Raw genomic sequence first — 16,575 nt, forward strand, 5'->3', positions numbered from 1 at the left:
TCCTCTTTAGTAAGAATATCTTCATACTTATGCATTGAACCTTTTTCCTTCTGATATCTACTACTATTCATCTCGTTTCTAACAATCTCCTCATTCAGCTTATTTAATTCTTCCTCTAAGCTCACTTTTTCATGAAATATGTTTTTGAAATGTTCCTTGTTCCAATTTAGTATTTTATGTTTGACCCTTTCCAATTTAGTTATTAGACAAAACACTTTAGAACCCATAATTTGTTTCTCTTGCCACCATTTTTTTACTAGACCTAGAAAACTAGGCTCCTGGAGCCACATCCTTTCAAATTTGAAAGGACATATTTTTGGCCCAACATCATCCTCTATTTTCAAGGAGATTGGAAAATGATCTGATCCTAAAGATGAAAGAATAGTTGAGCTAAAGGAGTTGCTAAAATTTACCAGATTACCCTTAAAAAGGAATCTATCTAGTTTTTTAGCTATATACTCATCCCAGATCTTTTGTTAATCCAAATGTACTTTCCATTGATCATCCTAACCTCTACCAAGTTATTATTTTTGATCCATAATTTAAAATCTCTTTGGGCAATTGACTCTACTTGAGTCCCACTCCATTTTTCTGTCATGTCTTGAATAACATTAAAGTCTCCTCCTAGGAAGTAGGTTCTATTATCATTTAATGACAAGAACTCTTTTATCTCAGTCCATACTTCCCTCTTACCCACTGTGCTAATCGGGCCATAAATATTAATAAGGAAAAAGCTTAGTGAGTTCTTAATACCATTGACCCAACCGCCCTACCAGCGAGATTTCTGAATCACTTCTTCAAATTTGACCTTTCTGGGATCCCATAATACTGCAAGCCCCCCAACCACCCCATTTACACTAACAAGGGCAACTTTCCAAATTCCCAGTTTACGCCTTAAAAGATCCCAATCTGGATCTCTCAACTTTGTTTCGTAAAGTAATATAATTTCAGATTCAAAGGTTGTGAGGTAGTGTTTAAGTAAACGTTGTTTGTTAGGGGCATTAAGGCCCCTAACATTCCAAGATTGGACTCTCATTGATCTGTGGAAAGGCTCTTCCCCTTCCCATCTTGAAGAATGTCTATGATTTTGGCCTAAGCTTCTACAGCCCCGACCAATGATCTAAGTTCATTCAAGGATTTCCTCCCCCTTCTTTGGGAAACCTTCCCACAGTCTGGGGCTTCCTTATTGGGGCAATCTTGTTCCAAACCCAAATTGACCCCAGTTGCACATTCTTGTACCCTCGTTAAAGGGGAAGGCAAATTTCCTTGCTCCAACTTTTCCTAATCATCCATTTGCAAAATAGCTTCAATTGGTCTTCTTTTTTCACCAGCAGTTTCAATATTGTCCTCATCCTCACAGTCATCTTCCTCTTTTGATAATTGGGTGAATCCCATCAGATTATATGCTACATCAAGTTCTATAGGGATTTGATCTTCCTCCCTTTCTTTAATCTCTCCTTCCAACAAGATATTATGTTTTGCCCTTTGAGTCTCTAAGACCATCTCATTCTGCTTCGCTTTCGGGCTGGGAAGTGGAGAATCCACAAACTGGGTTGTCTCAGGGCTCTGCGAAACCTCCTCTATTTGAGGCTTCACAAGACTATTTGTCCCTAAAATATTAACGATGTTATCATTATCATCTATAGCTTTAGCCCATTCTATGTAAAAACCCCCTACATCGTTATTAAAATTGAGATTTATGCTCTTTTCAAGACTAGGAGGATTAATGGAGGGAGAGCCCATGTTTGTAATATGAGTCAGTACATTAGCAGGCACCGAGCCCTTATAGAAATTTGCCTTTCTAAATTGTGCCTCTTGAGAGGTTATAAGTTCCAGAGGTTCTGGATTTTGCCTATTGTTGTCCATATCCACTAGCAATTTAACCTCAGTGAAACGAGAGAAATTTCAATCTACTCCAATAAAGGTGCCTAATGCATTACCTATTTCAACTATAGTATCAAAATGCAATAGTTCTACCGGAAAATAAGGAATGTTGATCCATTTAGGGTTACTGTTATGTTTCACAGCAAAAGATCAAAATTCCTTTGCCACTCAATAAACATAAAGTTATAACCTTTAAAAATGGTCGAATATCCATATAACAATTCATTCCTCAAAGCTTCACTATTACAGATAATAAACATGAAATCATTGGGGAGGATGGATATACTTACCTGACTGGCATATGTATGCTCCCACCAATCTTCATATCTCAAATATCTTGTCCCGAACCTAACCATTTTGCTAAATCCCCAATTTTTTTACATTGGCTCCAGTGCTGGATCATGGTCTTGATCTGGATGACGAGGGCTTTGGCATTCCATCTCTGTCTAAGATTGCCTCTATCACTCTTGCTATTGATGTGGCTTTTCTTCTGCTCAAGAGGATTTGGCTTAGGATTGGCTTGAGAATCAGAGTTATTCTTAGGTTTAAGTGAATTGCTTTTGTAATGTGTTTGCGGGGCTCTGCGACTTCCCACCCTTTGGTTGAAGAATTGCATGTTATTAAACCCATCGTTGGGAATTGTTGTTGATGCCCTAATATTAGGATCACCAGTGTTTCTATTTGGGCGAAGAAAAACCCTCTCTTGTTTGAAACTCAACACTGATGGTTGATTAAATTAGCGTTGCAATTTCTTCATCCTTTTTGAGATAATTGGTTGCCATTCAGACAGTGGCTGCTTTAGAATATTGGTTTTTTGTTGGGGGGTGTACGAAACCCAGCATTTGTCTACCCAAGCTCCATTTTGAAAAACCCACTGAGGTCGATGTTCGCCACCTTCATTGTTCTACGCAAGTTTGTTTACACCAATCTAGATCCTATTTGGACCCGAAGCACATCTAGGGGGAGCTACGGTTTCACAATACCCCTTTGAGTCTAAAATATTTATTACCTTCATTTTGCGGTTGTCAGATCCCATTACTATTTTTGAATGCAAGGTTAGACTCATATTTTTGTTGGCGCCTTGATTTCCACATATTGCATATTTAGGCAAAGCAGAGCAATTTTTTTTTAATAAATTAAATGAGTTTGTCCTTTTATGCAACAACTAAGTATGCAATTTGAATACTTTTGTCTTCATGTTGGCAAGTTATGACTAATAAGAGGAGATTTTAAATGGGCCCAAATTTAAATTTAAAATTTTTGTGCCTGTCAAATTAGTGTTGTGGATTTGGACAAATTTATTTATGGTCCTTGTAAATTTGACACAAATAAACAATGAATAAACTATAGATCAAGACTAATTCTTAAAGATACATAAAGATGGTACCAAGCAAAATTTAGATTAATTGATAACTTTTATTCAAGATACACACCACTTATATTAAGTTGTTGAATTCGAAATAAATAAATAAAATATGTCATTTTGACACTTCGGAGTTAGTGGAAACATAATGATATTATATCATAAAATATCTAGCTTACAAGAGTATTCAAATCAATTATATGAATATTTTAAATATATATTACTTACCAATCTAATATAAAACACACAAAATACATTAAATATAAACTTCTTCAAATTACTAAAATATTTTTTAATTAAACTACTTAATCTCCTGAATGTCGTTAAAAACTCTACTTTCATTATAAATAAGGTGAAAGAAAAAATAATAATATTGAGGAGGTGTGCAGTTTTCAACATTACAATATGAATCGTAGAAGCATCTGTAGAAAAAAATAAGAAAATAGTGAATCAGGCATGTCGCGGAAATGAGCAGGGCTGATGAACAAAACAAATTAGAAAAGTCGTTCCAAAAAGTCAATACCTTAAAACAAATTGTAAATATCTGTAATTTGAAAAGTTAAATCCTTGACCCATTCTCTACTGATCAACTTGGATGGCCATTGGCATTGACCCAGGAATCACATCACCTTACCCGTCAAACACGTTCTCAGGAGAAAAGTAGTAGAAATTTCAATCAATTCTCTTTCACAATTCTACATAAGAGGGGCAGAGGAGGAAACGATTTTACTACGGAGGTTGTGTATTTTTCATGCATGCGGACAGCGTGTCACTCACGTTGTATTCGCTTCCTTAATTTCTAAGGCTGTTTGTTCAGGAGTACAAGGAAAATACCCATTCACCCGGTTCTCTGGATGTTTTTCATGTGGCCTTCTTGAGGTTGGTGTGATTTTGTGATGTGGGTTCAAAGCTTTTCATTGAATTTGAATCCAATTAATTTCTAGATATCACAAATATGATACCAAATTCTTTGTTCCCTTGATCTTCAGATGAATTTTGTACCTAATTCGCTGATGTTTGTTGTTCAATTACAGGAATTTCTTGTTTCCTATCCAAATCTGGTTTTTAAACGTGTCCTCTGTGAGCAGTTTTAAGGACATCAAGAATTTAAGCCAGTGAAAGCATGGAAAATGTGCTTGGCAAAGCAAGAGGGCGTTTTCATGTGGAATTGCTATTTGTGCTCATAATAACAATGATGGGAGGAGGGGTATTAGGCCGGTTTGTTGTTGAAAAGAATAGCATACTGGTGATATCTCCAGATTCTATTAAAGGGAAGAAGGATGGTGCTATTGGGAATTTTGGAGTTCCAGAGTATGGAGGGACTATGATTGGGACTGTGGTATATCCTGACAAAGGAACTTTTGCCTGCACTTCCTTTGAAGAATTGGGGGTGTCCTTCAACCATTCTGCATCGCGACCCTCACCTATAATTCTTCTGGTGGATCGGGGAGGTGGATTTTTTCATTACCCACCCTCTACTTTCTCTGATTTTATGCTTATCATTATTCTACATACTGCAATTTACAATACTCTCATGTCTTTCGCAAGCCCTTAAACTGTGAAGTTTTCCAGACATATATCGGTCAAACTCATACTAAGTGTCATTTGTACACATGGCAACGATTTATATTCTTATTTTTTATCTCTGTACAATCTGTAAAACAGTTTCCTCGTTGGAATTGTGCCTCAAAACCCCATACCTGTTTCCCAACCAATAATCAAACAGGAAATTTCATTTTCTGATATATTATGAATCCATGTCCTTCCTCAACCCAAGATACTAAACAGGTAAGGAGCATACAATACTACAGCTATTAGTTTAAAGTTTGAACAGCTTATTTGTTAGAAATCGTCTTAATGCAAATGGGCTTTTCAAAGCCCCATCGGATTGAAATGAAGAGCTTTTGGAAAAATTTCTGTATTTTGATTTTTCAAAATGATAGAGAAATCAAAATATCCCCGAAACTCTTGATTTTCTAACTAACCTTCTTATTGGGAGTCAAATCCTTCCGTAGATATTCCAATTTCCCACTTGAAAAGCCCATTTGAAGAGCTTCAGAGAAAAACTCTGGATTTTGCTTTCTCAAAATATTGAGACAGCAAAAAAACTTTCCCCTGAAACTCTTCATTTCAAAAATAGCGAATCAAAATCCTTCAGCAGATATTCCCAATTTTCAAGTTTGAGCAAACATTTTTCTTGTTTGATATATTGTAATATTTATATGTTAAATTTTGTTCCATGTTGTGTTTCCATTACTAGCTCATGAAATTAGTGGAACCCCATCTTTTTCCTTTTCTTGGGAAAAGGCACTGACTTTGTACGTTCTTTTAATGCAGAATGCTATTTTGCAATGAAAGCATGGAATGCACAAAATGGTGGTGCTGCTGCGGTTCTTGTTGCAGATGACCGTGAAGAGCCTCTCATAACAATGGATTCTCCTGAAGAATCCAAGGCAGCTGCTGATTATCTTGATAAGATTTCGATACCATCTGTGTTGATTGAAAAGTCTTTTGGAGATGACTTGAAAACTACTTTGGCAAAGGGGGAAACAGTAACCATCAAGCTTGATTGGAGTGAATCCATGCCTCATCCTGATGAGCGTGTAGAGTATGAGCTGTGGACAAACAGCAACGATGAGTGTGGAGCCAAATGTGACGATCAGATAGAATTTGTGAGAAACTTCAAGGGCCACGCCCAAATATTGGAAAAGAATGGTTTTACTCAATTTAAACCACACTATATAACATGGTTCTGCCCTGAAGCCTTTATTTTGAGTAAACAGTGTGTATCACAGTGCATCAATCGTGGAAGGTACTGTGTTCCAGATCCAGATCAGGACTTAAGCGAAGGTTATGAGGGAAAGGATGTTGTTATTGAAAATCTGAGGCAGCTTTGTGTCTTCAGGGTTGCAAACGAAAGTAACAAACCTTGGGTTTGGTGGGACTATGTTACAGACTTCCACATTAGATGCCCTATGAAAGATAAAAAATACAATCAAGATTGTGCTGAGGGCGTCATCAAATCTTTAGGTGAGGTTACAATTAGATAAGGATTTAAAATTCAAAAGAAAAATGTTTTTGCCATAATCATTTTGTTTATTTAACTAACTCATCCCTGTTTGTTCGATAGGCTTGCCTATAAACAAGGTCCAGGAATGCATGGGTGACCCACAAGCTGATGCAGAAAACCCTGTATTAAAGGCAGAACAAGATGCTCAGGTTAGTACTAGTTTGTGGTAATTTCTTCTTTTATGCGTCTGACTAGTTATTAATAAACTGCATATAACATTGACATCTGTGTTGGTTAGGTTGGACAAGGCTCACGTGGTGATGTAACTATCCTGCCAACTCTGGTCATTAACAATGTGCAGTACCGAGGTCTACTTTGCTTCATCTCTCTAGAGCACACTATTTTCAGTTCTGTTGTTGGATTTAAGGAAATTTTACATATATCCATATTCTTGTGTTCTCTTATGTCATATGTTGTTTGTTAATTAATATCTCTCGTAACAGATTATACTAATGGTAGTCGGTATACATTATACTTTCTTTCATGCGTAGCCTTTTATCTGTATTAGAGTATATTCAATATGCTAACCTGTTATTTATGTATATGGTGCTCAATTCAGTCACACTGTGATCTGTATCTGGTGTCTCATTTGTAATAGCTGGTTTGGAAAGTACATAGATAAGTTTAATGTGATGGTTGTAAAAGTTTGTTATGAAATGGTGTTTCATATGCTAGCAAAGGCCGGTTTAAATACCACCCACTTCAATACCTTGCTTGCAGTTATAAATATGGTGTTCTATAATCCTAAGAAAACAATCAATGTAAAAAGGTTTACATTCTCTTTGAAACATTTTTGGCTTTCATTTTAATTTCATCCTTTCTTCAATTGTGACAGGCAAGCTAGAGAGAAGTGCTATATTGAAGGCCGTATGTGCAGGATTTAAAGAAACTACCGAGCCTCTAATTTGTTTGACTGGAGGTAGATTCCAGTAACCTTTGATATGTAGTCTCATAAGATATAGGTGTTTTGGCTTTCTTAATTCAACTCATGGTAACCGAAAACCTCCAAATTGATTTTAAAAAACATTACTGATTTTCTTAAAAAATATTGTATGTGGTTTTATTCTTGCTTTTTTTCCTGATTTTTTTTCCTCAAATATATTTTACATTTTATCAAACATCTTGAATATCATATTTTTACAAACAAGGCTGATATAATCCATGTTTACCATTTTTAAATACAGATATAGAGACAAATGAATGCCTGACAAATAATGGTGGCTGCTGGCAACACACAAAGGCTAATATAACTGCTTGCAAGGTATTTAGTTATGAATAAATGTGACATCCTGATTTACATGTATGAAAACAATTTTCATTCCTTTTAAGCTTTAGTCATCTCATGGTGCAATCCACAAACTTAAGAATAGTGGTTTTAATTCCTCAGGATACCTTTAGGGGCAGAGTATGTGAATGCCCCCTCGTGTCTGGAGTTCAGTTCAAAGGAGATGGCTATTCACATTGTGAAGGTTTGTTGAATCTAATTCTGAATAACATTGCTTGCTATTGTATAACGACAGAAAAGAAAGCAAATGAAATATCACCTGAATACCAGAAGTGACATAAAATAGCAAACCTTCTTTTGGCTTCTAGCTGTTTATTGCTCTCCTAGGTGCTGAGTGCCTTAATATTATGTAGGCATTATATTTTCTATTATTCCATGGGCATCTTCATTTTTGCTTTCTTTCATACGAAACAAAATTTGTGTTTTCTGGCAAACTATGGTATAATATTACTTTATTAAACATAATATCCAGTTTGTTGGAATAATATAGGCATTATAGTTTCTTTTGTTGCAGTGAAGTCTTAAAAACATATACTCATTGGTTTAAGTGGGAGGAACTACCATTGACTCCTTTTCCAAGCTAGACAATTTTTTGCTGTCTCCACAAATTATAATATAATATAGCTGAAAACAGTAGGGGTATGTAACACAGTCAACCCATGGAGAAAGAAACTACTGAAATTATTATATTCCATGGGTCTCATTAAACATGACTAGTGAGGATGTGCATAACTTGTGATGCATACAAAAATTATAGTGGCTATTGGACTGAAGAAGAAGGGAAGCCAAAAGTTTGCACGCCTACTATAATATAAGTTATTTGACAATTTCTTGCCAATTATTTTAGTTGTGACTTTGGATGTAGCCTTGCAAAAACTTGAAGCAGAGCCAATTTTTCATTATCCCACGACAATTTACACCAAAAGCCTTATACATTTACTTAGTATCACCTCCTGAGAAAATCTAGGAAGATCCATCCCGTGGGACTGATCACTAAATTAGAACCTACTCACTGATTTCGACAAATGTCAAACACAATAGCAACAACCAAAGTGGCATTTCTATTGTTTACATGGTCTTTGAAATGGCAAGTGATAAAATGGACAGAAGAACCCCCTTGACCATCCCCCCATACCTAGAAAATGATTTTATAGCCTTTATTTATAATAATGAAACGATGTGCAGGTTGGATTAAGGCCCATGTAAAACCCCTTTTCTCAAATTATTGAGCTATGATAAAAATTCCAGAAGTATCCGTTATAATCCATTTCTCCCTAGGACACATCTATTAGTTTGTATTTTATAATGATTATGTATCACAAGAATCTGCAGATGTACTGTGGGTAGGGTACACATTTTGAAGACTAGTATTTCTTGGAGATGAGGAGACCTGCAAGAGACATCTCTAGCAGGCAGGATGTCTTCCAATGTCTCCTCATGCCCTGATGGACACAGGCCTACAGCTCAACTATAGAAAAGAAATAAGAGGAATAAAAAGTAAATGAAATACCATAAACCCTAAAAGATCACACCCAAGTCATTTCTCTCATAAAAAAATATTTAGGAAGAATTTAGAGACTATGACAAACACATTAAATTTTTCACCAGCAGAGATCTGCAAGGAAGACTGTCATTCGACAAGTATAGCATCATAGCTAGAAGGAAGAACAATATTTGAAATTTGAACCTATATTAAACATACCTGTAGCTTACACATGCTCATACCCTTATCCCAAAAGTGGTGTTTGAGTTCTCATCTCTGTACCTGTACCTATCTCTTGGTGACTATGTTACATGCATATTTTTATCATGCATTCTTTAAGACTTTCCTACAACTATAGAGTTAAGTTCTCTTCCTAAGCCCTTTTTGGTTCTCTTATATGGAGATGCTTTAGGCTGTTCTTTCATTTTTGATATCCTCCTGGCAAGCTTTGTGTCCAATATATATGTGCTTGTGTGATTTATAGACATTAGTATAATTTCATTTCTTCATTCTTTCTATATGTTGTTTTCCTTGTTCACCCTCTGTGAACCAGCCTCTTATGATCTTACTTGAAATTCTAGGTTGTATGCATCTTGCTACAAATTTATTTTGGAAACTTACAGATGCATTTGGGGAATTTCTTAGAGATATCGTCATTATGAATTTGAGACAATTGTCTGACCCTGGTCATATTTAGAACTACTATTATTTAATCTGATTATGTCCTATCCTTCATTAGTATAATGAGCTGCCTTGATAACAAAAAGTTGATTTCTCTAAAAGGTCTGTTTCTAAGCTATCTAAGCTTGGGACCAAATGCCACCTCAAACCGTATTAGGTGCCCACATTTTAAATATGGTTAGTTAGCAAGGATGAAAAGCAGTCTTACTCATCAGTAGAAAATTTGGGGAAGCCAACCAACTTTGAGTGACCCTCTTTTATGCCTAAAAATGTACTTTTTAGGTCAAAATCTTTCCTACGTGGGTATGGTGTGAAGCTTTATAACAAATTTCAGCTTATTCATTATCAGAACACGGAAGATTATTGCATATTAAAATTATCTTCAATGTGGTTATGTAAATGTATAATATAATGATAAGGACAGCTTATAAAAACAGCATTGGTCCATAGGTGATGGTTAAATAGAATTGCAAAGCATTATATGGTTCAAAACACTAAAAAGTACTTGGGACAGGCATGAAATCTCAGCCTGGTCTGGGAGTAATGGACCAGCTGTTGGCAAGATGATGAGGGATATTACAAGTGGGTAATCTAATTGTGTATGAAAGTTTTTAGTTGAATTCGTTAGGAGGCTACAATATGTTTTGCAAAGCTTCACACCAGCCATTTATCTTATGACATAAAAGATGGTTATTTGAGCCATTGATTTATTCTTTTCTCAATATTTCTTATTAATGGGGGGTACCTGTGTATTCTAAGTTGGTTTTCACTAGCCATTTGAATTTTGAGTTATACTGAATAGAATTTTCTTCAATCTGAATGTAAGCTTAGCTTTATGCTTAAAGTTTTGTTTCTTTCAATTTTAGTAGTGGGTGATAAATGTTTTACAGGCAGTCTCTTCAAATATATCAAGCTAAAACAGCTTTAGGAGGAGAGAAAAACTAGGCACTCTAAATTTCTTGAAATAGCCTAGGAGGGTATCAAGATTTTCAAATCTCTAGGGACCTTTCCAGTTTTAGTTGTCTTTTTTAAACTCAGTGGCCTGTAGCCTTAACAAATGTGTTAGTAGAACTGTTTGAAATACATGGATCTAGTTTACTAGCTTACCTTAAACTAGCTACTGCTAGTTGGAGTTGTATTGGAACAGATAAAGTACCTGATACCCATAGGGATGCATACAGCAATTTTTTCAAAAATCAATATTTTGAAGTATAAAAATAGATGCTAAAAAAAAATATATATTAATTAAATTAAGATTTGATAATCTCCATGATTGCATGAACAAATCAGTTCTATACAATAAGCATTTAAGAGATATCTGCAGAGACAGAGTGGGTTTGCTTATTATTTTAAAAACATTGTACTAAGGTCATCTGGAATGACTATACTTCCAATTAATTTATGAGCAATCAAAAAGAGAAAATTTGCATTGGAAAAAAAGAAAATTACAAGTCTAATGGTGTATTTTGTTAGTTCTTTTAAATCTTCTCAAAATACGGATATGGGGATAGGTGTATCTGGTAACTCTGCTGATAGTGTCTCTTAATTCATTTGTTCATGGCAGCCACTGGAGCAGGCCGTTGTAGGATTGAAAATGGAGATTGCTGGTCAGAAACTAAAAATGGCGATACATTTTCTGCATGCTTGGTAATGTTTCTTTTACAGTGATCCATATTCTCTTTTATTGAAGAAGTTGGAGACAGGTTTTTCTGTTGGTCGAATCCATTTTTCATTTCTTTGCTTACTATCATGTGTATGCTAAAATCAATAGGAATCTCAACTCAGCGGTTGTCAATGCCCTAATGGCTTCCGTGGTGATGGGCACAAGTGTGACGGTACCCATTCGCTCCCTGTTTTAGAGATATGCGTATCTCATTGAATGATTGTTCGTCCACATTTTCTTGTGTTCTAAGTAGTGATACTGAATATCTTAGTTTAGATTGGTTTAAGGTTTTGCTATTTTTTTAAGCCTGGATGTACAAATTTAGGTTCAGTTTCAATGGTGTATTGAATTTTTCCTTTTCCCATTTTCCAGATATTGATGAATGCCAAGAAGGAATTGCTTGTCAGTGCAGTGATTGTACATGCAAAAACAAATGGGGAGGATTTGATTGCAAATGTAAGGGAGATCTTCTATACATCGCAGGACAGGATACATGCATTGGTGAGATATTCACGCTTTTAGCCTTGTCTCAGATAAAGCGATACTACAATTTTGACTGCCTCTTTTGTCACAAGCCACTAGAGAAAAGCAATTACCCGATTCGATTTCACCAAAGGAAAACATCCTTTAACTTAGTCACAAAGAAAGAGAGTTTCTTCATAATACATTTACTGTCTACTGGCTTTCAGGATTTCTTTATAATTCATTTACTCTGCATGGCTCCAAGTGAAGGAAAATTGTTTAATATTTGTTATTTCCTTGTAGTTCCCTTTCCTTTGTTTTAAGGTATCAAATAACTTTCACTTTTCTGAGTGTGTTTTTGTTTTTTTTGCAGGTAGAAATGCTTCAAGATTTGGCTGGTTCTTGACACTTCTTATTCTAGCTGGCTTAGTGGGTATTGTTGTTGCTGGTTATGTGTTTTACAAGTATAGACTTAGGGTAAGTACTGTAAATTTAAAGAAGGCTTTCCCTTTATCCTTTGATTTTAGATAGCTCTACATCTTAATCTGCCCTAGCTTTAAAATGCTTCAATGCTGAAATATTTGAATGTTTTGCAGTCGTACATGGATTCTGAAATCATGGCTATAATGTCCCAATATATGCCATTGGACAATCAAAGTGAGGTTCACCAAGCACCACAACAAAATTCAGTATGAGATGTGGTCTTTTCCCTCCTGATGAGCTCTGGTACAGTCTATATTCCCATGCTTGTGCAAGAACTTTGCATTAATATCACTAGCTGTAATTCTTTCTACTGCTGAACGATTTCAAATTTTGTGGATTTTTAAAGTATCAAGATTGGCTATTATATATAGAAAGTGATGTTTTCTTCTGGTTTTGAGTTAAGGAATTTTTGCTTCGAAGTAATTCTAGGGAAATGTTTGCATTCATTTTAGTACATATATATATACCTTCACTATCTTTTCTAATTCTCACAGTACAGGTTGCCTTTCCTGAACATGCAGGAAAGTGGACCCCATTCAATTGAGAAAGGATATGGAACTGACGGCAGGCCTGATGTTTTTTATTTACTAGTGGATTTTTCTCTGCTACCTTGTGCAACAGTCAATTAAAATCCGATTAGTTATTTGTCTCCTGTTGACGTATTCATCCGTATGGGGATTCAGTACTGTTCTATTTCCCTTACTGATGAATCCGTTCCAGCCTTTTGAATCAGATTCCAAAGGAAGTTATGACAAATAATCAGGCAGAAGCTATTGTCCATAAATGTAGCCGATAGTCATATCAATGCATCTCTGTTGAACGTATATAATTGAGAAATATAGTCATGCATGGTCAGAAGTTATTGTAACACATAGACGGCAAATTATCAATGGAATTGAAGAATGGCTTAGGTGTAATCTGCTTTCCTTATCTGTGCTTGTTTTTCTCTTTATTTTTGCCTTTTGTTATTTATTTGGTTGTTGTGGGTATAGAGAAAACCAAGTCTGGTTCAAGTGCTTCCATTACTGCATGGTATTACTAAGAAAATAATGCTTGTTTTGGGCCATTGACAATTGAGTGGTTAAAAGTGATTGTAGCTGGAAATTTGATTTCACAAATGCATTTCTGCTGCCTTTGCTTGCATTAATGTCTATTAACAGAGGAGGAGTACACGAGTTCATCTGGAGTATACAGGAAAGATAGGCAACAAGATGGGAAGAATTGTGGAGGTCTCAAAATATATCATATGATGTTTCCTTTATTGTTGACTTGTAGTCATTTATTGCATATACTTAAAACTGGATTAATTTTCTTAGAGAGAATATTGGAGGATTGTTTGTTTTATCTGAGGAGGAAAGTGTCATGGTATTTTTCCCTTCTCCTCCTTGTTTAAGACTTACTTTAGGCTCTCTCCTACTATAATATTGTAATGCTTAGCTTAACTCAATTTATGCATATGATGACCCCAATCTTTAGACTACTTCTCTTATTTCATATTCTCTTTGTTCACCTTTTGAATATAAAGGCAAGTATTTCAAGGCCTAGTAAATTTGCAAACCTACTTCTATTACATAGATTTTATGACTTCGATAATTCTAGCTCTTGATTATATCAATTTTGGAATGTTGCTTGTAACTTTCTACAATGATTATCTTGCAGAATTAGGTTTTAATGTAGTCATTTAATTTTGTAAATAACGTTTAATTAATTTTTCAATAAAAGTTGAATTATATATAGATAAAAAGATTTAGTTCTTAATAGGAGGTGTTAATTTATATATGGTGGATAAGGTATAGATTTATGTTACTTTTATTGTCAAATTTTTAAATGTAGATTATGTCAATGTATTTATCCTTCTTAATCCTTCTTAAGAATGAATTTGTTTATGATTATGATAATAATTTAACTGATTTATAAGATGGCTTCTAATAATTATGTTACTATATTTTGATTTTCTATGATACTTTAGAATGTGAATAATTAGTTGTCTATAATGAATATGCAATAATTCAATAAACTCATTGTCTCTAAGTGTAGACAATGCTAACTTTGATGTAGAAAGAATTCTTGGTAATTGAATTTGGTTATATTAAAGGTGCATGGTATTTAGAGTGTAATTTGTTAATATATAATTATTTGAGTTAAGTTGTATAGTATGATGAGATATTATGACTAAATGTAATCTTTATATTAATCTTTAAGTGTTTACAATGATTATAAGGTGATTAAATATATTGTAATTATTGTAGGAAATAAAGATTGTAAGTATTATCAAGTATTCGCAACATATTTTCTATTATGTTTTTCTTTTGTGCAAGTTATTTCATCATAAATGTCTAATTGAAAAATTGATATTAATTCATTTCAATATCAAAATCTCGTTTCATTGTGAATAATGGATTTTGAGGGAATTTGAATTAAGTTTGATAGGGTGAATTAAATTGTTATATTGATGTGAATTATCATCTCAAGTGTTTGAAAAAATAGTATTGAGGTTAGAGAGATTACAAATTAATTGAAATGATTTAAGATTGAAGAGATCTTGTTGTGAAGTATTTGAAGTAAAAGTGTTGAAGTTAGAGAGGAATACAAATTAATTGAAATGATTCCAGACGCACATACACATATAATATAATGCTTTTATAATATATCTTGATATAACATGGTCTATTCATGCCTCTCATACATATATCTCTTACTCTTTTCTATTTATTCTCTAGTCATATTTATCTATATCTATATATCTTATGCAGGTACATTATAATAGGTAAAAGACGTGATCTATATGTGTCCTCTGGTAACCACGTTCTTAGGCAATATTGCATTAGTTTTGATTGTGTCACACATGTATAATTATAGTCAAAGGCATATACCTTGTCAACATTCTTCCTAGGCCTAAAATAGTGTGTTGTCTTTGACACAACTTGGACTTGCTTTATGTAAGGAGCCTTCCCCTATTTTATTCATTTTCAAGTTCACTAATTGATAGCTTGGCTTGACTACTTTAAAATAAAGGATATGATCAATTATATAGGGACCTAGCCATCTCATTTTTTGTTTTTCAATCTCTAGTTCCATCTTTAACCTCTAATGCATATACCATGTTCATGGAAGGAGTTATAATGTTCAATGAAAGTATTGTATCCATAACCTTTCATTAGTTTCATGTAGTCAATATTTCTCACAATTTGAAATATGTTTTCGTGGATTGAATCTTCTTGTGAATGAAGTTCTTTTTGTTATAAATTTCCTTTAGATTCAATATACTAACTAGTAACTAGTATCCATTAAGGCTCTCAATATAGGTATACTAGATTTATTTGTATTTCATTACCTAGTTAGATAAACTATAAGTGCATCATCAAAAGCTTCCATTCTAACATCAAGAAACACCTTTTTCATTTGTTCCAATTAGATTTTAACATCCAAAATCCCTATAAATTATGGAAAATTAATGTGTAAAATTCCTTCGATGATCTTATTAACTCATTTAATTATTCTATGTAGTAGAACACCTCCTTTTACAATTCTTTTTTTTTTTGGCGAAAGGCATATAGCCTATATATATATATATATATATATATATATATATATATATATATATATATATATATATATATATATATATATATATATATATATATATATATATATTATAAAGATTACAAAATACAAAACATGGTCAAAAAAGGCTCTTGACAGCCAAAAAACTACACATGAAAATTGTGCATGCAGAGAAATAACACCCATAATCTACAAAGTCCCTAGATATGGATCCCTATACAAATATCAAGAACAAATAAAATAACTAAATCCCTTATAATCAATAGAAGCAAAACAAAATTGCATCAATTGATTTTATGTGTTTTGACATTTTCCCTAACTAAAGGAGTTTTTTAACTCTTTTTTCAATCTCTCCATAGAGCCACACCTATATATTTTATTTAGACCCCATTTTATTGTGATCACTTTCTTTTATAATCTCACCTTCTAAATTGGGTTCCTACTCAATATTCATTTTAGGGGTTCTTCCTATAGAATAAATTCGCTTTAGTACACTTTCATCAATTTGTGTCATCTAAAATTTCCTCTATCCAAGTAGATGCACTATAATGTCATTCCCTAGAAATTATATAGCTTCTTTCTTTAAATCAAATGTCATTGGAAACTTTAAACCACTCTATGTTTAGTAATACATGAT

At 33.9% G+C, this 16,575-nt stretch overlaps 1 protein-coding gene across 2 annotated transcripts; it reads left to right on the forward strand.

Annotated features, from left to right (window-relative positions):
• Positions 1-3,723: 3,723 nt before the first annotated feature.
• On the forward strand, positions 3,724-13,291 carry LOC131074649 (vacuolar-sorting receptor 6). 2 transcript variants are annotated; one of them, XM_058011310.2, is made up of 14 exons: positions 3,724-4,126; positions 4,282-4,698; positions 5,585-6,277; positions 6,378-6,466; positions 6,556-6,625; positions 7,153-7,236; positions 7,502-7,578; positions 7,705-7,786; positions 11,331-11,413; positions 11,538-11,601; positions 11,802-11,930; positions 12,265-12,368; positions 12,488-12,617; positions 12,874-13,291. In XM_058011310.2, exons 2-13 carry the CDS (start codon positions 4,371-4,373, stop codon positions 12,584-12,586), a joined length of 1,902 nt encoding a protein of 633 aa, XP_057867293.1. In that variant the 5' UTR covers positions 3,724-4,126; positions 4,282-4,370; the 3' UTR covers positions 12,587-12,617; positions 12,874-13,291. The 2 variants fall into 2 exon arrangements, with proteins under 2 accessions (XP_057867293.1, XP_057867292.1); XM_058011309.2 differs by having other exon boundaries at positions 3,727-4,126; positions 12,896-13,291.
• Positions 13,292-16,575: the final 3,284 nt, after the last annotated feature.

Source organism: Cryptomeria japonica, chromosome 4 (assembly GCF_030272615.1).
Source record: "Cryptomeria japonica chromosome 4, Sugi_1.0, whole genome shotgun sequence".
NCBI classification, from domain to species: Eukaryota; Viridiplantae; Streptophyta; class Pinopsida; order Cupressales; family Cupressaceae; genus Cryptomeria; species Cryptomeria japonica.

Bases quoted from the DNA above. Each gene is read 5' to 3' on its own strand.
- LOC131074649 (XM_058011310.2), top strand. From the start codon at position 4,371: ATGGAAAATGTGCTTGGCAAAGCAAGAGGGCGTTTTCATGTGGAATTG. The intron at 7,579-7,704 runs GTATTTAGTTAT...TTAATTCCTCAG, and splicing joins CTAATATAACTGCTTGCAAG to GATACCTTTAGGGGCAGAGT. The intron at 7,787-11,330 runs GTTTGTTGAATC...TGTTCATGGCAG, and splicing joins TGGCTATTCACATTGTGAAG to CCACTGGAGCAGGCCGTTGT.